The following is a 23,242-nucleotide window of genomic DNA, read 5'->3' on the forward strand; positions in this document are numbered from 1 at the left end:
ATGATGAAGAGTATTCCTGCTAAGACAGTCATGTGAAAACTATTAATGTCTTCTTGTCATGAAAAAGATACTATTTGCATGAATGAAAAATAGAAATGCTGACTATATAATCTACCTATAAACGTAAGTAGTTTCATAAAGCAGTTACTTTAAAAATATATAAAGATGCATCATTTCATCCAAAATAGCACTTTTTGTTTCCTGCATCTTCCCTTCAATGCTCTTTTGCAATGGAAGAGCCTATAGGAAATGCATGTGTACGCAGGAGGTGACACAGGCTGAGACTTAGTGTCAGACTGAGGCATTGAAACACCATGCCCTGATTTTCAGAAACTGCTGAGTTTCTATCCTCTGCAAATCAAGCCCCACTATAGGTTTCCTAAGTTGCTCATTGAAAATTACTAGTCACTTTTGAAAACTGTGGTGATAGAAATTAGGTAGAGTTGCTTTGCATATGTAAATACAGGACTTTCCTATTAAAAAAAAAAAGTATGCATGCTTTTTTTTAAACCTTCTCTAAGGGTTTGAAATTGTGGCTACTTAGCCACCATTACTAGTGCATAGTCCCAAAATGAGTATGGAATTCATGTTGTAAAACTCAGACTTGAATTCTGGCAGAGTTGATGCATGACATAAGCTGGGTAGATGGGCTCATTTAATTGTCTTCATCCCAAGCTCACCCTGAGTGGCAGTGAGAGGATGACAGGTACAGTTGGAAGAGCCTAAATCCCATTTTAAGTCTATTAACCCAGTTTTTGTCTTTTTAATCCCTGGAGCCATAATAGGTCAAATTACAGTTGGTTAAAATTGGTGCTTAGTGGTAGGGGGAAGATTACACTGCCCTTGGTTGTGCTAGGGTTATACAAAGGAACCCAGGCCCAGCTTATAAAAATATTTACTTCCATGGGTTTCAATGGTAGTTAGGAGTCTAAATACCATTGTGGATCTAGGCTGTAGGGTCCAGAACGTTAAGCTAAATTACCCTGGGAGAGGAGTGAATAAAACAAGAGGTTGCCTTCTAAAGCCCTAGTTTTGTTTGAAATCTCATAGCTATGAGGGATTGTGCCACCCAGACTTCAAGCACTAAGTTGGAGACAAGTTCAAATCACCCTCAGTGAAGATTTTTTAAAGTTGTACATTTAGGGGGGAGAATGTCCCCTTCTCTTTTCAGAGATTCTTCATGTTGGTTCTAATGATCAGTTCACTAGAGAAGAAATACTAGAACCATAAAGAACTTTAAATATTTTATTTTTTAAAAAATGTATTCTATTTACAATCTGCAAGTAAAAATCTGTATATGGTTACAAAAGAATCATGTACAATATGGCTTCACACATGAAAAGATTAGCTCTGAGTAGCAACCTATGGAGCATTGCAAGGATATGATGCATTCTGTCAGAGTTCTTTATATAAAAGGCTATTGTCTGTGATAGAGAGAAACCTACATTACTATGCCTTATGAGGATTAGAGTAGTGTGGCTGGAAGGCATGAAACCATGGTCTTTCATCAGTTGTAAATTTGCCCAGAAACTCTTCAGTTATTTATGAATCTGGTTCTCTCGGAGCAAGACAGATCTTCCATTTAAGTTGACTTAAATACCAGAACACCACTGTCCCATGGCCTGAGGTAAATGCTTTGCAAAGGATATTTCTTTATTGGAGGCAGCTGTACAAAAAGTTAGATGGTGTGAATTAAGACTATCAGTCCTTATTGCACCTTAAAGCTAGGCAGAGGTCTTTATAGTACTGGCATTTCCATTTTAAAACAAAATGTATAGTGTCTAGTTTATACCACTTTCAGTTTATAAAGTGTTGCCGTATATATTTAACGAGTTTCTCTCCTGCTCCCCAAGCAATTGAAATAGCAAACGTTAGTGCTGATTGAGTCTGTTTCCTGCCCTGGTGAAAAACACTTGACTCTAAAGCAGTGGTGGGCAACCAGCAGCCTGTCAGGGTAATCTGCTGGTGGGCCACGAGACAGTTCATGGTTCGCTGTTCCCGGCCAACGGGAGCTGCAGGAAGCCACAGGGACATGCTGGCTGTCACTTCCTGCAGCTCCCATTGGCTGGGAATGGCAAACCGTGGCCACTGGGAGCTGCAGGCAGCCGAACCTGTGGATGGTAAATGTAAACAAACTGTCTCATGGCCCGTCAATGGATTACCCCAATGGGCCGCTGCTTGCCTGCCACTGCTTTAAGGTCTGCCATTCATTATGTTAGCCCTAGACAATCACTGTCTGAACTTCCACCTCCCCTTCCTGGGAGGCTATCACAAACTCTCCTACGTGCTCCATTATTTCAATATCCTCTGATGCAACCATTGTCACAGTTGCTTCTTCTGTCTCAATGCTACCCTCTGTTGTCAGCACAGCTCCTTCACCAATAGCCGAAGCCAGTGTCATGGCAACCTGCTCTGTAAGACTTTCTGGTGTTGCTATGGTGATAGTGTCTGCAGTGTCAGTAGTTACTTCAGAGTTTTCTGCCACTGTAACGTTCTGCACGATGATCTGGTGGCCGGAGTTTGCTTGATTTACTATTTGTTGCACAACCTTCATAATGTGACTGTCAACCTAAGTTTAAAAAAAAAACACCTTTTTTCTTATCAATAATCCAGACAATTCCTCTTGTTCAATGTATTGTGCTTACTGCTGCCCAGCTACAACTGTAACTGCAGCCTGGTAGCTTTTTTTTAGTGAGGTAATACAAACAAATAGGTTCAGATAAATTCAAATAATTATTGAAGGTATGGCATCTTCGTGAGAGTGAGATAGCTGCAGTACTTCGTTACATTTCATCTCACTAGAGAACTGCTGGTATTGAGAAAGGAGCAGTTTATATAATGAAGTCAAGACAAATTTTTTAAAACTAGCATGAGGATGTCAAAGATTCCAGGTTCTTAAATACCAGAGTGATGGCCTCAGTGTAAGAACTTAAGAAAGATGTACCACAATGTGTGTGTCCAGCAGGAGACTAGCCAGCCTCTCACTTTAACTTTGCAGTTCCAGCCAGGGGGTTGAACCAAACCTGAACCCTGATTCAGAGTTTGTTTTTTGAGTGAACTTGAATGGAACCCAAAAAACTCCTAAACTCGTAACTCATTCCAAACAAGTTCAGTAATCAAATGCTAAGGGACATCTCTGTAGTCTTTTGGGAGTGTTGAGGAAGAGTCTCTCTCTGCTCCAACCCTAGAGAGAGGGCAGGAGGCAGAGACACTACACTTCCCAGGAAGCCATTAGAAGACAAGAATGGGAGAGAAGAGTTCTGGTAGTGGTAGTTCTCCTGGCTGTTATGCTTAGATAGAGGACTAGTTCTGGGAAAACTGCAACTTCCAGAATACCTCAATCGCCTACTGCTGAGTGCTTGTTCCTCCTATGCAAGTGAGTGTAGAAAGAGGATGGTTTCTGGTCTGAAATTCATTTTGTACATAAGAGCAGCCATACTGGGTCAGACCAAAGGTCCAGCTAGCCCAGTATCCTGTCTTCCGACAGTGGCCAATGACAGGTGCCCCAGAGGGAATGAACAGAACAGGGAATCATCAGGTGATCCATCCCCTGCTGCCTATTCCCAGCTTGTCACCTTAACAGTCAAATATGACTGACAGACGGCTGGAGGATGTTGTACTAGTGAGTGCAAATAACTTGTTTAAAAAATTTTCTACAGTGAAAAATATTTCATTGTATTCTTTTGCTAGGAGTTACAGTGCAAGCATAAGTGTGAGACATTGAACCAGTTCAGATGTTTCCTGTAGGTTAAATAGATTCAAAGTAGCTAAACTGGTTACTGAACTAAAATTTTAAGTTAGTTGAGCTGGAACCAAACTGCAGAGTTAAATATTGATGATTCCAATTTAGCCATTCGACTCCTTCATTCCAACTATGATTTTGTTTTAGTACACTTACTGTTCTCTAAGTTTCACAAAGATCTTAGTGTTAGTGTGAAGTCCCCACTTACCCAGTCTGTACACTATTTTGTGCTGAGCCATAAAGCCCAGTCTGCAAAACTATATTTTGGGGGGAGTTCACTGGGTTTTGGTATACTTAGTGTGGCTTCAGGCACTATGTTCATCTTAACAGTGGGTAATGGACAGCACCCTCCGACAGGAGCATCAAAATTGGCAGCCTACCTCATGTCTTGTTCCCTCTATTATTTCAGTAGCTTCACTGGTCTCCATGTCTTCAGTAGCAGTCTAGAAAGAGACAAGCAAAAGAATGCTATAATGGATTCTGTTTGTGTGAAGCTTTGCAACAGAAGTGCAGGATCCCTCCCACAATATTCTTCCTGTTCTCCCTCTACTGTTATGACTTGTCTTTCTTAAGGAAGCAGGTGTATGTAGTTCCCTCCAGGCCCTATTAACACAGGTTACTCAGAAGTGATGCAGGGTGTGCCCCTCTTAGCAGAGACTCAGCATCCTTTCACCATAGCACCCTGTGGACTGATGGACTCGTCTCCCCTATTTATTGCATTACAGGTGAGCAATGCACATTTAGTTACAGCACAGGTTTCAGTGGAACACAAGCCCTTCTTTCCATCTCCCCTTCCTTATCCACTTGTTACTACCAGCCCGGTACAGTGGCTTATTACCTCAATGATGTATTCCTGAGTATCTGCCACCACTGAAGAAAATTCTACTAGAACAGTATGAGGATCTTCAGAAATAACTGTTGCCGCTAAGTTGTCAGCTGATTGACTTTCCTCAGAAACCATCACTTCTTCAACCTCTTTCAATGCAAGAAGACACCCACCTGAATATTTCAGGAACAGCAGGAGAAACAAGGATTTTCATACCCAAAATCAAATGCCAGGTCCCACCTAATATTGTGTCAACCTAATGAGACACTATTTATGGGATACTGCTGGATACAAGCTAGCAGCAGTTACGTAATCTTCCTCCCTACCTCCACCAAACATTTTGGCCCAAGTTTTAGGCTCCAAGACAACATGCTACATTGGAGACTAGAATCCAGCCTCAACTTCAACAAATAATACAATGAAATTACTAGGAACGTAAGCGTTTGAGTGCTTAGATCAAATAGTGGGCAAGACTTTCAAAGTCCTCGGTATATAAGAATAGACAGGTGAAAGTGGGCCAGTATGGCATACCAGTAAGAAGTGGCCGCCGGTACCAGCCTGTATGCAGGTGATGTTAAAAGTGCTACTGTGGCAGCACTTTAATATTGCTGCCCCCTTTGCCCCACCCTATCAGCAGTCCTGCTGGTAGGGACCCTATGGGGGAGTGACATTTAAGGAGGGTCCTTTGCCAAGGCAGTGCTTTGTCGTTGGCACTTTTGCCCCCTCCTGCCACCAACGGGGGAAAAAGAGCAGCTACCCCATGCCCAGGGCAGCACGGGCCAGACAGCGTGGCAGGGCTGGCTAGGGGAGACTGACCCCTGGCCCTGCCCCTTTCAGGGGCCCAGAGCCAGGCCCCCATACCAGTAAGTACTTAATGTGACTTTCACCCCTGAGAATAGACCCAAGATTCCTTGACATCCCTCATAAGCAGCCAGGCCATTGTGTTAGCATACAAGTCAGCATATTTATGTTCCTAGCAAAGCTGTAACTATTCTCTAGAAGCATTACGTGCCAACATGATTTTAGAACATATTTAGTACATACCCCTCTACCCCGATATAACACGACCCATAAACATTACATAAAAACGGATATAAAGTGGTAAAGCAGCACTCCGGGGATGGGGCTGCGCGCTCTGGTGGATCAAGGCAAGTTCAATAATAATGCGGTTTCACCTCTAACGTAGTAAGATTTTTTGGCTCCTGAGGACAGCGTCATATCGGGGTAGAGGTGTGTAAGAACAAGTAGTGTGACTCAAGGGGTGCTGATCCCATCAACTACGTAAATATTTATTTGCAAGTGTTATGAATATTAGTATTTGCCTAGCAGACCTTAGCAGCTTCAGCTAGATACAGCACACCACTCTGTGGCATTTCACAGAAAAAGGCAGTAAGATGACGGACAATTTCACTTGTCAAGAAACCAACAACAAATGTAGAGTTACCTGCCACATTTAACTTTACAGAACACAAAATGCAAGCAGCTGTTGGCACCTGGCCCTTCTATTGTGTTTTAATCCTTTTGCTGTTGGGAGGCAGGTGAACTTGCATTAGTTTATGAAGACACCTGTTTTTTCTGGCCTCACCTAAAGCCTTGGAGAATGTAACAATTACAGGACAAAATAGCCAAACCCATATTGTGAGATTCAGGGTGGAAGCTGCATGGGAGAGAGGCTCTCTCCCCTTCCAAATGCCACATTTTACAGATCATGGAAGCTAGCATTTGAAACGCAGCTATCTCAATGTTTTTGCCTCTGTCAGACTTAACATATCAATGAATTTGATTTCATTGATTTCCACTTTTCATTATCGTTTTAAGAGATGAATGGACCAGCTCTTGTTATCCATAAACCAGTTCTCTTACTGATCAGCATTACTTTTGGTTGGAAGGGTGAATGTAGAAGGGATTCGTTTAGCAGTTTAAAGAATAAATGTTGCGCCTTTTAGTGCCACTCAACTGCAGGGAAACAATCAACAGCTTATGGGAAAGGCAGCTAGAGCCCATTCAAACAAGACTGGTCTATCAGCCACTGAATTTGCTTAGGGTGTGACTTGAGCAGACCTTGATGTCACACAGATCTGAGAAGTTTACTGTTACACAGATTCATACAAAATGATCACTAAGATTCAGCCATAGCAGGGCAGGTGGCCCAAATTAAACCACAGGAGAATCCCACCATAGACAGATGCCTCCCTATCTCACCTTTGGTTTTTAAGTGCCTGTTAAGAGTGCCATGCTCTGCAAACCCACGTCCACACTTGTAACATTTGTATGGCTTTTCGCCTGTGTGGTGACGGATGTGACGAACCAATGAGCCCTTCTCCCGAAAGCCCCGGTTGCAGAACTGGCAGATGTAGGGCTTCTCTTCCAAGTGAGTGCGGAAATGAACCTGCTGGGCATTCTGCAGCAGAAAGTGGAGAGGATGGAAGAGTGAGTGATAGGAACAAACCACTTAAACAGCCTCTCTCAGGGAGTATTACAGCTCTGACTCAGAGCAGATACCCCTTTGAGGTTTTCCTCACCGCCAAGCAGGAATATTCCTCTGCTACAGGTACTACAGATTATTCCTGAACAAGGAAACAGCTCCCACTATTTCTCTACTTAGAGATGAACTGCAAGGTCATTGTATCTAATGGTAGAGTCCAGGATCCTTTAGTTCTCCTGGAACAGCTGAAGATGGATAACTAAAATAAAACAGACCAAAACTGCATTCCCTACAGTGAATTAGGAATCCGTTACAGAATGTCTATGAGGCTGACATTGGTTCAGTGTGCTAACTCCAGCCTATACCTGGTACTTCAGAGGTAACTGCATCCTACCTTTTCTGAAGGCAAACTTCATTCACCAGAGGTGATTAGCTCATGCTTTTACATAGCAACTGCTATCTTTTAACTGTCATATTTGGCAAAGAAAAAGTCAGTTCACATAGTGACTAATTTTTTCCCCCGCACCAACCTGCTAAACTATTTGCCTTACCAATCCACTGCAGCACAGGATGTCCATCCAGAACAGGAGGGAATTTTCTCCAAAAGCTTGTTTGAGCCTTGCCCCTCACTTTAAGCCCCTCATATTTGTATCACTGGATCTTAAAACAATTTTACATTTTTTTTAAAGAGTTTATCAGTTCCCTGTTAGACAAAGCCTGTTAACTTTCCACAGAGCATGACTTTGGGGAGGAAAGATCTGCAGGCAAGAGTGTTTTGGAAAGAGGCACCTACCTTTGTTTTGTATCTCTTGCCACACTTTGGACAGGAATATGGCCGCTCATCTGAGTGCACCCTCTTGTGTCCCTTCACATGCGCGATGGTCTTGTAGAGTTTGCCACACTCACCACAACGGAAGCGCCTCTCATTGACATGCACTTCCTGGTGCTTTTTCAACAGGTAGCCTTTCATGAACTCTTTACCACACTCCTCGCATTTAAACACTTTGTAACCTACAGGGAGACATCTTTCAGCCCACAGGCAACAACAGCACAAAGGAATTCTGAAATCGTTATTGCACCAAAGTAATAACATTATAGCATGTCTGACCAGAGGGACTAGATGGCACAGGGGAGTTAATGTAAGATGATGTGGTGCTTCTCCCCTTCAGAACCCTGGTTCAAATCAAGACCAGGTTGAGAATATTATCTAATGGCTATTTTGTGTCTTACATGAAACAGGTCTTGTCTCAGACCAGTTCCCAGTATTTCTGCCCACATCAGAGATCATCAGAATTTGCATTTGTCAGCAGCAGCAGAGCCAAAAAGATTGAAGTCCATCTGTCCCCCCATCTTTAGTAGCACTCCCTCCACAGCAAGGCAATGTGCAGGCATGTAGCGGGAACATTTGTCCTGCTAACTGTGCTGTACCTTTTATGTGGCTAAAATGAAAGACTTTCTGCAGAAGACCATTCTTGTACCCTCCTTGGAGTCTAGTGGGGAAGAGGAGGAATGATTTTTCCAATATAAGCATTAACAATGGATAATAAACATGAGGTCTTCTCCGTTCTCTCATAAATTCTATTAGGTGCCTATTCATTACAGGATCCAGCTCAAAATTGTACTTGTTGTCTTTTAAAGCATGTCAAGGAGCTGTTCCAGCCACTCGCAGATCTGGTCTCTCTTCAATCTTTTCCCTGCTCATCTAGAATCCAGCTCTCATGTTCTTTCCACACAAACTTCCCCCCACTAATGCAAGAGCCTTCACCTCCGCAGCTCCTGAAATACGGAGCTACTTTTGCATTTTTTAACCTAGACTTTACATCACTTTCAGATCTCAGGGGAAGTCTCTTCTCAGTTGTTCTGAGCTTCATTTCTCCATTAGTGTTTTAAATGCTAATTGAATCTGCATGCAGTTGCGGGATAAAGTTTGCACAACAAATGCTACACAAACAGTTCAGATATGTACATTTTAGAGAACAGCATGTGCAGTAGGCTTACCTAAATGTCCTTTGATGTGTATTTCAAGGGAAACAGACCCACTGAAGACTTCACTACAGTGAGGGCAAACATAACTTTTGTATCCGTTTGTTTCTGTATCTGTCTATTGAAATTAAATATCATAATATAAGTGCCTTTTCCATATAGTATGTGGAATCAATATTCCTAATCAAAATTCTAAGCTAAATGTGCTTTGATTTAAAGACAAGAAAAATCAAGTTATCAAAGAAGCAGATGGTGCGGACACCAAGTTTTAACCCACAAAAAATATTACACTCTCTGCTGGTCACTATGTGGCTACGTAGTGCACAAATATCAGAAGTGTAGATACACTGAAGCCAATGCCTAAGGTGATCACATGTGATCAAAGCCCACGTATTTCCTATGGAAAAGAAAAAATAAGCTAATTGATAAAAGCGCATGACGCAAACATACAGTCTCTACTTGCTCTGCTTCAACACACTGTTCCCCACACTGCTCTTCTTCCACTTCCATCTCTTCATTTTCTAGTTCTTCTGTAGCAGCCACACCAGGTTCATCTGATTTTTGCATCTCCTCCACAGTGACTTTTTCTATCACAATCCCAGAATTCCTCATGGCTTGCCTCAGCAAGTTCTCACTGTTCACTTCCCATTCACATGGTAGTTCCTTGGGATTTGATGGCTAAAGAAAATCAAATAGTCAGATGATAAGAACAGCAGATGTGAAGTCAGCCTTTTAGACAAGAGAACTCTGTATTCCAGTGCTTGTCACCAGCGTGACTGGTTCTGTGATCTTAGATACCAGAAAACAAAAGAGACGCTTCTGCTTTGGAGAAAAGTCCTAGAGCTTGAGAAACTGGACTTGGAGGAACACTTTCCAGCCCTTCTCTTGATGTCTAACCTCAGAGTAGCCATAAAATACTGCCATTTTAGGTCACTCCAGAAGTATACCAACCATCACTGATCCCATACAGATACGTGACAGATCACTTCGATTTTACAACGGAGACTGTAAACTCCACTACCAGATGCTCTAGTAGGCTATCGGAAAAGGCCACACACAGCCATTTATTTTCTCTGAACATGCAGGCTATTTTCCTACGTGCTTTTGAGATCAGTTTCACAGCCTGGACAGGAAAAGCATCCTCACCCTTATTTACACCTGGCTTATTAGCTTCTTTTAAATTTCATATTCACATCAAAGTTAAGATGTTAGTAAATAAGACATTAGTAGCACCACAGACTTTCGTTTCTCCCCAGGCAAGAGGATACATTGACAACCACATGCCCTACCATTCTCAGTCCTGTAAAGAACCAGTCAGCAGCATGAGCTATGTGTTATTTTCAAATGAGATTAGAATGTTTGCCATCTAGTGTTGGAACTGAAGTTCTACAGGAAAGGTAGCTACTGAACATAAAACAGAATTAAAATTGGTCTATACAAGCCCTGTGCAGACCTTCTTGAGTAAGACCTCTCCTTTTGAGTGTGTCCTTGGAACTGATGGTAAGGGGAATTTAAGTGAGCAATGCTGCCTTCCAACTCAAAAGCCCTGACCAAGGAATAGCAATTCTGCTTCTTTGCATAAAATATGTGAAGGGTATCCAACAGAAACAAACACACCTCTTGATCCAAGGATTTTGTATCAACAACAGGAAGCTCCTGCATTTGGACGTGGACTTCATGAAGGACATTGCCTTTTGCATCTGTTAATAGGTGAATCACAGGAGTCTCAATGGATTCACTTGCTATAGGTGAAACAGCCTCTGTGTTTGAACTACAGGATTCTTAAGGAAAAGAAGCACAGGATTAAACAACCAGTCTAGTTCTGAGTTTGAAGCTAAACCCTATTTACAGCCACTTGACTTAATTGTACTTCAGTATATCTTACTCAGTGTATCTAGAAATATTAACCTCTGGCTAAAGGACTGCTTTTTTGCATTTACCATGTGTAATCTTTTTCTAGCATTGTTCCATATAATGACATCCAGCATTTTGCAGATAGATACAGTTCAACACTGATTTCAATATCAATTTTGTGATTATAACGGTCTTGGTGCCAGATTCTCAAATAGATCTTTAAATCTATGATCCATATTTACTCATCCATGGCATGCCTCTGTCCATATTCACTCTGGATTGATAGGATGGCTACCTGTCCAGAGGTAGTTTCTTTCTAAAGAATGGGAGTCAGATCTCTCTCTCTCTTACACACACACACACACACACACACACACACACACACACACACACACACACACACACACACACACACACACACACACACACACACACACACACACACACACACACACACACACACCCCTTTTGAATGCTAGGAATGTCACATGACCTACACTTTGTTTGATGCATGACATGTATTTGCTATTTCACTGACCTGTTGGCAATTCATCTTTGCTAACAACTATTTCTTTGCTCATGTTGAAACGGATTTTTTCAGTGCACGGTGTCAAAGATTTCAGATGCCGTGTCAAAGCTCCTGATTCCCTGAAGCTTTTCCCACACTTCTTGCATTTGTAAGGTCGTTCATCTTGACAAAGTAAGAGAAAGCATGAATCTTTACATCAAACAAATTCTATTAACTCCATCAAAGAATTTTCACTTGATCAAACATACTTCTAATACAGCACTTCCCAACGTTTTGGAGCAAGTTTAATTGCCTGTGCCCACTACCTTCCATCCAATTACATGCACTATCTGCAATGGCAAGAGTTTTTGAAACTGGGATTCTGAGCAGCCCCAACACCAGGGGATTTAGACTGTACTCAGCTCAGTGCAAGCTGGAAAACAGTAGAGCACTTCAGCTCATCATTTAAGACAAGATGGAGGAGCCAAGTACAGCCCAGTCCAGCAATTTGGAACCACTATACTAAAACAGACAGCAACTTACCTGTGTGACGCCGGTGGTGTCGAATGAGAGACCCCTTTGTCCTAAATGATGTTCCACATAATTTACATTCATAGTCCTTCCTGCTACTATGAGTGATCATGTGAGCTTTAAGGATACTGGCCTAGAAAATGAGTTGGTTTTAAAAAATTGGTAGAAATGCTCCTTTATTGTTTTACATTTCAACAAATCAAAGACATTCAAGAACACTCACACTATTAATCCAAAATGTAACTGTAGAACTGCTAGAATGTTGACAAAAAACACAAAGTTCCAGCCATTACCAGAATTAAAGAAGTGCTTGTATTATTAAATTTACAAGCGAAGATAATGGACATGTTGGAATGCAGCCTAATGCACAACTACATAAGTTACATAAGCCTTCCTGCTTCAGGGCTTAAGCCAATTACTACGGTGAAGAAGCAGCTTCACCTGCAGATTATTCCATGATTGTCCATTATAGAGGTTTCTTACTTTCCTCACTGGCCACTATCAGAGACAGGGTACCAGATAAAGTTAATAGTCCACTGGTGTGATCGGTATGGCAATTCCTTTGTAGACAGCCATTAAACCTTTATCACCAATGGCCAATCTGACTGACTGGTACTAGTTTTGAAATGAGGTCACTCTCCAAATAGGATCATGTATTAGAAAATGAGTTTTCTATCAAGTCTGAAGAGATCATGATGCACAGCTGTCCTAAAGGATTTGAGAATATGAACATTACAAAGTAGCCTGTAAAGCTACCAGCTCCAGAACTTACTGTTTTAAATGTCTTGTGGCACAACTCACACACGTATCGACCTTCTTTATTAACCAGCAGCTTCACCCTGATCACCTCTGTGGAGCCATCTTGTTCCATGTCATCGGGGCTGCCCGGCCCTTCAGTGATCTCACCATCAATCTGGCCATTTGGGTTTTCAAAAACTTGTTCTCCTGTGACAATGACTTCTTTGATGTGCCCACTACCTAGGAAAAATATATGAAGACAGCTACGTTCTTTACATAACACAGGTTCATGTGACTCAATGGATTCAATCTTTTAGGATATCAAGTAGTGGAAAGAAAAGGGAAGCAGGGGACTAAACATAAATGGTATATGCCAGTCAATATTGACTGATTATGGAACTTTCTATTGCATTTTCAAAGTCATGCTAAAGGTGGTAGAGCTCAGGATGGATGTTCTTTGAAGTGGAGTTTTAAATCTAAATAAAATACATAATAAATATACTCTAGTTAGAGCTGGAAAGGTGCCTTGCAGGATTTCCACTCATCATGATAGTTGTGGATATTTAGCATGCTCCCTCCTTAGTTCAACCAATCCCAGAGCTCAGGAGCCATACATAGATCCCTATGTGAGACAATGTGTTAGACTGGCAACCACCAGACTAGTCAACAAGGCCTTTCATCTGCAACTATGACAGAGATGTCATCTCACATAACCTTTGAAAGTAAATGCCACAAACATTTGAGTTGGAAGGGACCTGTAACTAGGTGGTCTGGCCAATTCCCCTGCAGCATGGATTTATTTTGTACAGAAAATAGGCAATACAGTGCAAGCCAAAATCAGTTACACTGCGGAGACACTAAAACAAAAAGTTGTAGTTCTGCCAAACCACATTAGACAGGGATGCAGTGATTATGAACTAAATGGAAAACTGACAGGGAGAGTTTATTTAAAACTTTCTAACCAGGTACAGCTTCAATAGAAAAAAGTATTTTGTAATTTATATTTTTTCCAGAGGACCTATCAATTTACTAAAATGAATACATGCAGAAATGAATAATGGAAGTAAAGTTTCAGAAACATTAAAGTCTTTATTTTAAAAAGAAAAAATATTTCCATTACTAATTATTATGGACATTGATTAATAATATAATGTGACTTCATTTGAACTAAAATCTAAAATTCTATTGAGAAACCATCTTCCGTTGCAGAGTTAACATCGCCTCACAAGGACCTACATATACAAGTTTATTCAATTATAATTTTTGCCTCCATTTTAGAATTCACTTCAGAAGATCCAAGAGTCAAGGTCATTTTTGTGATGTACTAGAGAACTTCTATCCACAATGCTTTCTTAGGAAGTGTACACGTAGCAATTTTCAGACCAGAAGGTGTATTAAATTTATAATTCCCTAAAAACGGAAATTTGCAAAAGAAGCCATTAACTGAAAACTAGTATACATTTTCATTGCTTAAAAAACCACCTAAAATCTGTTTCTCCCCATATACACAATAGAGTGAAGCTAAGCAACTCTAACAGCATACAGTATTGACAATGTATCAGAGGGGTAGCCGTGTTAGTCTGGATCTGTAAAAGCAGCAAAGAATCCTGTGGCACCTTATAGACTAACAGATGTTTTGGAGCATGAGCTTTCGTGGGTGAATACCCACTTCCTCAGATGCATGCCTATTGACTATGAAATCAAATTCTTACAGAGCTAGTGAGGGCACAACTCAAATTTACAATGCAACTCCATCTGACTAACCTTCACAGTAAGGCAATAGACTAAATAATAGATTACTAAAGTAACATCAGTTACATAAAGACCTTGCAACTTACCTACTATAGAAGATGCATTAGTGATTTCTTCTGCTATTGAAGATGCTTCAACAACTATATGAGCAACAGTTATGGACTCCTCAACAGAAGGAACGACCTCCTGTAACAGATGTTTTAGTAGGAAAAGTTAAAATCATATCTGATGCTTGCTTATGTTAGATTATTGTTCTAATTATTTTGAGACATGGTTGTCACCTTTTGTACTTCTTGGCTAGGAAGACTTGTTGATGTGGCAGTAATGGCTTCTTGAGTTCGTTGACAGATCTTTTGTAATTTGTGTTGTACAAATTCCTCCAAAGAGGTGAACTCAGAATGACAACGACCACACTTGTGAACATCATCTTCATCTGCAATTTCAAATGTAAGAAATTTATTAGATTTGGAAGTTAACATACATGGTGTTTAAGACTGTATGACAACAGCTCTTTGCCACCCAGTTTACTAAATCTCCTACAATATGAAGAGAGGAAGTTGAAATTGGAGCATGTAAGAATTAGGACTCTTTCCCCATTAGACACATTTTTGCTCATACAGCAGTATTTTCTTTTGGGGTCTGTAGAGGGCTGTGATGTTAATTTGCTTAAGGGGCAACACTGTGGCATTCATGCATCACAGGGACACAGGTTGGACAGCTCACAGCCAGGAGCAACAAGATAAGGGGCTCCAAGTTTTTGAAGACAAGTTACATAAACCCTTTGTGCAGTCTTGCAAAAGGATCATGAACATTTACCAACCCAGACAACACAGCAGAGGATATTAAAAACGAAATCTAGTGATACGTTCTTTGCCCCCCAAAAAGTGGGGTTACTCATCCCAAGAGAGTGAAAATTTACAAAGCTGCCTTACTACGTAGCCCATTACAGCATCTCCCTCAATCAGCACTAACCCTCACTATATGCCTAAGAAACCTGGAAAAGGATAGGAAACCTTAATCAGGAAATAAAACCAAAGAGAGAGCCTTTGGAAGAGGACTTTAAGGGTATGTCTTCAGGCCGGATCAGCAGGCAGCGATCGATCCAGCAGGGATCAATTTATTGCGTCTAGTCTAGACACGATAAATCGACCCCTGAGCACTCTCCCGTTGATTCCTGTACTCCAGTTCAGGGAGAGGCGCAGGCAGAGTTGACAGGGGAGCGGCAGCAGTCGACTCACCACGGTGAAGACACCACAGTAAGTCGACTTCAGCTACGTTATTCACATAGCTGAAGTTGCTTAACTCAAATCAATTCACCGCCTCTCCCCTGTGTAGACCAGGCCCTAGAGCAGGGGTTCTCAGACTGGGGGTTGGGACCCCTCAGGGAGTTGTGAAGTTATTACATGGGAGATCGTGAGCTGTCAGCCTCCACCCCAAACCCCGCTTTGACTCCAGCATTTATAATAGTGCTAAATATATTTTTTAAGTGTTTTTAATGTATGGGGGGGGTCGCACTCAGAGGCTTCCTATGTGAAAGTGGTCACCAGTGCAGAAGTCTGAGAACCCCTGCCCTAGAGTCTAGAGAGATGCTTTCTCGGAATATAGCAATGGCTATACTGGATCAGACCTGAGATCCAGCTACGTCAGTATCCCATTCCCAACTGTGGGCAGCATCAGATCCTTCAGAGGAAGGTGTAAAAACACCTTAACAGGCAGAGGTGGGATAATCCCCCCTACACACACATTAGGTCTCAACCGTATTTCTACTAGTTAGAGATTAGTTTACACCATGGAGCATGAGCTTTAATGTCCCTGTGTTGTTAGCATTAACTCACATAACTCTGGATACTGTCATTCATACAAATGTCCGGTCCTTTTTTTTGGCTCTTGCTAAAATTCTTGGCCGCAACAACTTCTTGTTGCGATGAATGTGCGTTTCCTGACAAACGCTTCCTTTTTCAGGTCTGAATGAGCCATTTTTAAGTTTTGACTATTCTCCTGTTGTGTTGTAGGACAGGGAGAACTGAAGCTCCCCATCTGCCCCTGCTAGAACATTTCTCATTTTACCACGTCCCCGCTTATCTCCTTCACAAGGGCAATTACCCCAGTCTTTTCACTCTCTTTCGAGGAGAGTTTTTCCAGGCCCCTCGCCATTTCCATCACCCTCTCTGCATCCCAGCGAATCCCCTCGGCGCTGGGGGACCCGCACTGCAGGCAGCGGCTGGCCGGGGGCGGGAGCCGGCTGCTGAGAGGCCGGTGCGGGCCAGGGGCGCTCTGGGGGCCCAGCGCTGACCATGCCCCCGCCCCATGAGGGGCCCGGAGCGCGCCACCCCCTCAGCAGGCCGCTCGCCCCTCAGGCCCCGCCGGGGGGCGCGGGCCCGCCCCAGGCCCGTTACCTTCCTCGCTGAAGGGCGCCGGGAGGCTGAGAAAGGCGGTGGGGCCGGCGGGCGCCTGGGCCGGGCTGGAGGCGGCAGCCGCCACCCCCTCCTGCTCCCCGGCCGCGGCTGCCGTAAGCCCCGCCGGCCCTGCGCTCGTTGCCATCACGGCCTCCATGTCGCAACGCGCCGCACCACCAAGATGGCGGCTTTACGGCCGTGTCGTCATAACAACGGGCCGCATGCCACAGGGGAGGGGAGCCAGGAGCCGCGCGCGGGAGCCTCGCTCTGACACGCCACTCCTCTGACCCCTATGATCCTACCCTGACCCTCCGTGACCCTGAGCTCTCAGGCGACTAGTTACCGCCAGATGCAACTAGGGGGCGAGGCTCGCTTAGCCAATGGGCTGAGAAGAGGGTGTGGTCCATAACCAGTTACCCAATGAGATGTAGGGGCGGGGCTGAGGGCACGAATCGGGTCCCCGAGCGACATGACTAAGGTTACGGATCCTGTCACCCATTGGACTAAAGAGTGGGCGGGACTCCATGCCTTATCCCCCAACGAGCAACTGCGGGGCGGGGCTCCCTGGGTACTTTGCCCAATGGGCAGCAGCGGGGGCGGGGCTCTCTGGGTAATTTGCCCAATGGGCAGCAGCGGGAGCGGGGCTCCCTGCCCGGTTACCCAATAGTCGGAGGCCTGCGCACAGCGCGCGCCGGCCGGCCGGCTGAGGTGAGAGGGTCGCGCAGTCGGACGATGGCGGAGGGCTCGGCGCGGCGGTGTCTGCGGCTGGAGCCGGCCGCGGCCCGGGAGGTGCTGGGCGCGGCGGACACGCTGCTGTTCGACTGCGACGGGGTGCTGTGGCGGGGCGACGCGGCGGTGGCGGGCGCGCCGGCCGTGCTGAGCCGCCTGCAGGCCCGGGCCAAGCGCCTCTGCTACGTGACCAACAACAGCAGCCGCACGCGGGACGCCTACGCCGAGAAGCTGCGGCGCCTGGGCTTCCCCCCGGCCGAGCCCCGCCAGGTCTTCGGCTCGGCCTACTGCTCCGCCCGCTACCTCAGCCGGGCGCTGCCGCCCGACGCCGCCGCCTACGTGCTGGGCAGCCCCGCCCTCAGCGCCGAGCTGCGGGCCGTCGGCGTCCCGCACCTGGGGCCCGGCCCCGCCGCCCTGCCAGGCCCCGGCCCCGCCGACTGGAGCCGCGCGCCGCTGGATCCGGCCGTGCGCGCCGTGCTGGTGGGCTTCGACGAGCACTTCTGCTACGCCAAGCTGTGCCAGGCGCTGCGCTACCTGCAGCGGGGCGGCCCCGACTGCCTGCTGGTGGGCACCAACCGCGACCACCGCCTGCCGCTGGAGGGCGGCGCCACCATCCCCGGTGCGTGGCTGGGGCGCCGGGCCTCCTGCCCCGCTCCTCCTGAGAAGGGGGGGCGGTGGGTCCCCTCAGGCCGCTCCCGATGGAGGAGGTCGGCCCTGGCCACGGCCTGAGGCATGGATTTTTGCATGTGTGTTTCCGCGTTGCGGGAGGGATGGTTGGGGCTTGAAATATCACCAAAATATGTCCCCACTGTGAGCTTAGTGCCACGTCTGCAGCCCCTCTGCTGGCCAGTGCACTGGTACTTGGGGTCACAGCTGTCGTGCAGCTCTGTGCCCCATCCACAGTCCCCTTGGCCAGGTGATGTGCTGGCACCCTTGGGTCACAGCTGTCACACAGCTCCATGCCTGTCTGCAGTCTGCTTGGGCAGGCAATGTGATGGCCCCTGATGTCACATCTGTTACATTTCTGTGCCCCATCTGTAACCCCTTCCACCTGATCATGTGCTGATGTAGGCATCCAGCCTACTTCACTCCAACATTAGAATGAGGAAAGGGCCATTCAGTTATTCCTCACGTTCTTCCCCTGGAGGACCCTTTGTGGATGCTACTCTAGATGTCCCTTTGCCTTGACATCAGCTTCTTTGCTCTCCAGCCCACCCCCAAGTTATAGTGAGTGAAAAGTGCTTTCCTGAGCAACATGCATCCCTACTTCACATTCTGTAGTTTCTTATTTAGTTTCTTGACCCTTCCATATCTCTTGCAACAAAGAGAGATGTGATGGCAGTACCTACAACTTGTGTGACTTTATGCTTCAGTTGAGTCTCCTCTGCTGTATTTTGTTAAAGAATGTGCTGGGACACCTATGCTGCTTGTATATGGGTATCTCGATGGCAGTACAAGTCTTGGGGACAGGTGTCTTTCTTGGATACAGTCCACTGATTACAGCTGTGTAGAAACCAGCACTCTGATGCTGGGTGGTTGGGGACTGCACTGGCTTCATGGTTCAGGGCTGCCCTGTTCCCTATGGAGCCTGGATCTGTTGGGGCCAGTGGTCCCCAGCAGCCTGATCTCTACAGTTGAATACACAAGTAGAATCTTTCCAATTCCAGTCCGAGCAAATGAGGCAGTCTAAATCTGGAGTATTCTGGAATATAAAAAGTTTGAGGGGTTTGACCCTGGCTGACCTGTGGCCTAAGTTCCCTCTAAGCTGTGTGGCCACACAGCTGCCTATTAAACCCCGCAGAGGGGCTCGGGGCTGTGGCCGGGGGGTAAGGGCTGGGGGAGTCCGCTCTCCCCACCACAGCCCCAGGGCAGCCTGCATCCTGAACCCTTCATCCCTGGCCTCACCCCAGAGCCCACCACCCCAGCCAGAGCCCTCAGGCACTCCTGCCCAGCCTCCCACACTCCAAATCCCTCAGCCCCACCCCCACCGCATGAATTTTGTTATGTGCACCAATATGAAGGTGATGTGTCACACATCACCTCCATATTGGTGCACACAACAAAATTCACTCCGCACATGAATGTAAAATATGAGGGAACACTACCTGTGGCCCTCTTTTCACCTGTTCAGTCACAGAACTGGATTTTCTAGAAAAACCTTTACTCTAAACCCTCTTATGTTGCAGTAGCATGCAAGCATCCCACCCTTTGCAGCTGACTGGGGATCTGATGGAGTGCAGGCATGGCAGTGAGGTCTATATGGCAGCAATCGCACTGCATGGCTTCGCTGGCAGGGTAGCTCAGCACCCTGTTAGTTATTGCAAATTAAAATATTTTATAAATGAGAGCGAGGGGTTGGATTTCCCTACTCTGCCTTAATCTGCACCAGGCAAGCTGCCTCTTGCCCATTATTAGGTCTTTAATATTGTGGGGTTACATGTCTGAAATACCATGCAGTGCAGCAGTGGCTCTTCTGGGTACCACAAGTCCTGTCCTATATTTCACTTAGCTTTTCTCTTCTGCCTTCAGGGACTGGCTGTCTTGTGAAAGCGGTAGAGATGGCAGCAGAACGTGAGGCATTCATCATAGGCAAGCCCAGCCGATACATTTTTGACTGCGTGGCGAGTGAGTTCAAGATCGAACCTGCTCGTACCATCATGGTGGGAGATCGACTGGACACAGACATCCTTATGGGCAATAACTGCGGCCTCACCACTCTCTTGACTCTCACTGGAGTCACTACTCTGGAAGAAGTAAAAGGTCACCAGGAGAGTGACTGCCCTTCCAGGAAAAGCCTGGTTCCTGATTACTATGTTGATAGCATAGCTGACCTTCTTCCTGCACTTGAGGATTAAAATAGCAAAAATCTCTCCAACTCCTGAAAAGGTACCCACGTTAGTGAAGGGCAGTAGTTAATATCACCACTCATTACTTTAATACACACACAGTGTGACACCACTTGCAATTGCAAACAGTCAGCTTTTAACCTTCCATTTGAGTCCTATGATGATTTTGTTTACAAATCTTGTTTTTAAAATGCACTTTGAAATGAAGAGGGCATTATAGTGTCACCCAGTCGTCTTGTGGTTTTTAAAGCCAACACGTACATCAAAATGTTTGTGAGATGAGGTGTCATATATTGTTTTGCTGGACTGGGTTATGGAAAACAGAATAGATTTAAAAATGAACCAACCTTGCGGTATGTTTTGAATGACAAACCGTAGCTCAGACTTGATTATTCAGGGAATTAACTCTTTGGTATAGCTGTCTAATGGCTCTCTTCTATGCTTGCACAGGCTGGCTCAGTTAGAATTTGGTCCCATGCTGGGTTCTTGATGTTTACTCAGGTCCTGTTCTAGATGTGCAGCCTATTGCAGGTGTAACTTCAAGGGAGAGCAATTCAAATATCTGTCCTGTATTTGATCATATAAATTGCAGTTGTGATACAAATTGGACCGGTTCTACATGCAAAATATATTAATGATATCTTCTGTATGTTGTATTTGTCCAAATATTGGATGTATATGTAAAGTATGTGTGGTATATAAAGTAATTACCCTGACTGACACTAAAGAGATATATCAGAAATGTATTTAAAGTATACATTAAACATAATATATTGAGAATTATCTTGTTTCCCAAAAAGAAGGATATGAGGAATGTTCTTCACCCTTTATTAAGGATTAATTTTTAAAGGCACTTGCATACTACTGAGAGAATGCAGTAAGTGTAATCACACAGAACTGTCCTACATTAATACCATTTGCAGGAAAGAATTGTATCAACTGATACTTTAAAAAAGTCAGTTGTGATCATCCTTAGAACTCCCCAGTCCCTCAATATCAAAACAAATGTTTGCCTAGGCTTCAGCTGTGTAAAGTCTAAATCTGCTCCTTCTTTGAGGAATCTGTACAGTACACATGGTAAATCTTCCTTACTCCCTGGGCTTATTTTGTGTGGAATAGTGATTAAGTACTGGAACAGCATGGTGCTTCCTTTACATTTCTGATGTTAATACCTTCCTTGCAGAGCTGGTATGAGGGCCTGACACCAGCTACTTGCCTAGGTAAGAGTGAATGCTCAGGTTATTTTGCTTCACAACTTTAAAATAGGCCTCCAGATAGCTTTTGTTCTTGCTGCACTAACCTCCGCAACAAATATTTTAAGCTTTTGTGTTTAAAAAATAACTCAAGTAATCAGATATGCAAATCGTGTGTTCCGTTATTCAACAGAAGTTCTATTGGTAATTGAATGAGAGTCTGTATTTTAATTTCTCTCTCATTGTTCTATTTGAACAAGTCTGGCAGTGTATATTAGTGCCATTTCCTCATACTTAAACACTTGAAACATGTAAATGTATCATCTTGTTCATACAGCAATAATTGTGCAGTTCATAATATCTTTGTGTTACCAGGATATGAGCTGAAAAAACTCTTACAAAAGGTTAGTTATAAATTAATGTCGGCATTCATCTATAACTCTGGAAGTGTGTAAGAGGCATTAGTCATATCTCTACCCTGTACTATGTTTCCTTTGTAAGCCTCAAAAGGCTTCGAGATGAAATGCCTGTGTCATGTAGAATTTGTTCCTGACACTAGTTAATGTAAAATTGGACATTGTGGGTTTATTGCAGTTTGGGAAGACTTCAGATACAGTATGTTCTTGGATTTATTTTCTAGACTTGTACTTATCAAATTCTATAGAGATTCAGGAAAATATGTTAAGTAAAGGAGTAAATATCAGTGTGGTATTAAACCATGTAACAGCTGCACATCATCCCTCTTGAGAACTATACCTATACAATGGCACCATTACCTATATTCATTCTGTCTTTCCCTGAGTATTGTGGAACTGTATTGGTGAAAGCATTTATTATGCTTAAAGAGTCTCCATACATTTTATTGGAGTTGTCAGTACTATACTTGAATGTACATTAAACTTACAAACCTGTTTTTTCCTTTGGCTTTTCTCATTGTTTCTGTGGTCTGTTCTGTGTTTACATATAATATTACAACAACATGAAATATTGCATCTAAAGTGGTGAAATACATATGCTGTTATTGCTAACTCTGTTTTTTAGAACTAATATTCACTCAATCTTATTCTTCATTTTCAATACCTAGATCCAGCACTGAGTGGGTTGTAGAAGCCTATGACCTGGCTAGCATTTTCACATTCTCTTGCATTTTCAAACAAAATATCATGCTCAGCATGGCTAAGCAGGTTCCTGCCCCTTTTTTGTTCAGAATAATTAGAATAGTTTGTGAAAGATTTCACTTGACTTTTCTATCTCTGAGAGCATATATGTGGTATAAACTTGTTTGAAAGAAGGGTAGAGTGAAAGTGTTACAATGTTGGTCAATAGTTACTCTTGCAGAACTAACCAGTGTGGTTAAATTGCATCACTGCCTACTCTTTCTTTAGCGGAGCTGAAGCTACTTCCTTTAAGGAACTTCTTGTTGTGCCATGGTATTTCACAATGCCAGCATGTGCTGAAGAGTTATTTCCTCTTACTACTTTTAAAACTTGAATGAGAAAAGTGGCCAGGTAACCCTTTGGCTTTAGCAGAATGTAGGCATGCTTTCTTAATTGTGTGTCACTAGAGCACTTTGTATCATTGATTACTAGTAGGTTAACTTCACGCTGTCTTTTCTGAATTTTCAAGTCATACAGAAGTAACAATAGAATGAGAAGAAGCACAACTGTCTCCATTGTCAGTTTACCTTTTTCTGTCTTTCTAATAATAAACTAGTGGGTC

General features: G+C 44.0%; 2 protein-coding genes across 2 annotated transcripts; one reads left to right on the top strand and one right to left on the bottom strand.

The window, feature by feature from the left end:
• Positions 1-1,231: 1,231 nt before the first annotated feature.
• On the bottom strand, positions 1,232-16,952 carry E4F1 (E4F transcription factor 1). The gene is made up of 14 exons (XM_050968567.1): positions 16,756-16,952; positions 14,641-14,792; positions 14,446-14,545; positions 12,642-12,847; positions 11,882-12,002; positions 11,369-11,521; positions 10,594-10,757; positions 9,427-9,654; positions 8,992-9,094; positions 7,787-8,004; positions 6,771-6,969; positions 4,581-4,741; positions 4,123-4,185; positions 1,232-2,569 (listed from the first exon to the last, which is right to left on the bottom strand). The coding sequence occupies exons 1-14, from the start codon at positions 16,910-16,912 to the stop codon at positions 2,222-2,224; spliced, it is 2,373 nt and encodes a 790-aa protein (XP_050824524.1). The 5' UTR covers positions 16,913-16,952; the 3' UTR covers positions 1,232-2,221.
• A 511-nt stretch (positions 16,953-17,463) lies between these two features.
• PGP (phosphoglycolate phosphatase) lies at positions 17,464-21,197 on the top strand. Its single transcript, XM_050968619.1, has 2 exons — positions 17,464-18,103; positions 20,014-21,197. Exons 1-2 carry the CDS (start codon positions 17,488-17,490, stop codon positions 20,337-20,339), a joined length of 942 nt encoding a protein of 313 aa, XP_050824576.1. The 5' UTR covers positions 17,464-17,487; the 3' UTR covers positions 20,340-21,197.
• Positions 21,198-23,242: the final 2,045 nt, after the last annotated feature.

This window comes from Gopherus flavomarginatus, chromosome 9 (assembly GCF_025201925.1).
Source record: "Gopherus flavomarginatus isolate rGopFla2 chromosome 9, rGopFla2.mat.asm, whole genome shotgun sequence".
Lineage (NCBI taxonomy): Eukaryota > Metazoa > Chordata > Testudines > Testudinidae > Gopherus > Gopherus flavomarginatus.

What these genes read in the sequence shown, in the direction of transcription:
- PGP (XM_050968619.1), top strand. Translation starts at nt 17,488, where the DNA reads ATGGCGGAGGGCTCGGCGCGGCGGTGTCTGCGGCTGGAGCCGGCCGCG. An exon ending in GGGCGGCGCCACCATCCCCG is followed by an intron (nt 18,104 to 20,013) that starts GTGCGTGGCTGG and finishes TTCTGCCTTCAG; the next exon opens with GGACTGGCTGTCTTGTGAAA.
- E4F1 (XM_050968567.1), bottom strand. Translation starts at nt 16,912, where the DNA reads ATGGAGGCCGTGATGGCAACGAGCGCAGGGCCGGCGGGGCTTACGGCA. An exon ending in CAGGCACTTAAAAACCAAAG is followed by an intron (nt 4,742 to 6,770) that starts GTGAGATAGGGA and finishes TGAAATATTCAG; the next exon opens with GTGGGTGTCTTCTTGCATTG. An exon ending in TAGAGGGAACAAGACATGAG is followed by an intron (nt 2,570 to 4,122) that starts GTAGGCTGCCAA and finishes TTTTAAACTTAG; the next exon opens with GTTGACAGTCACATTATGAA.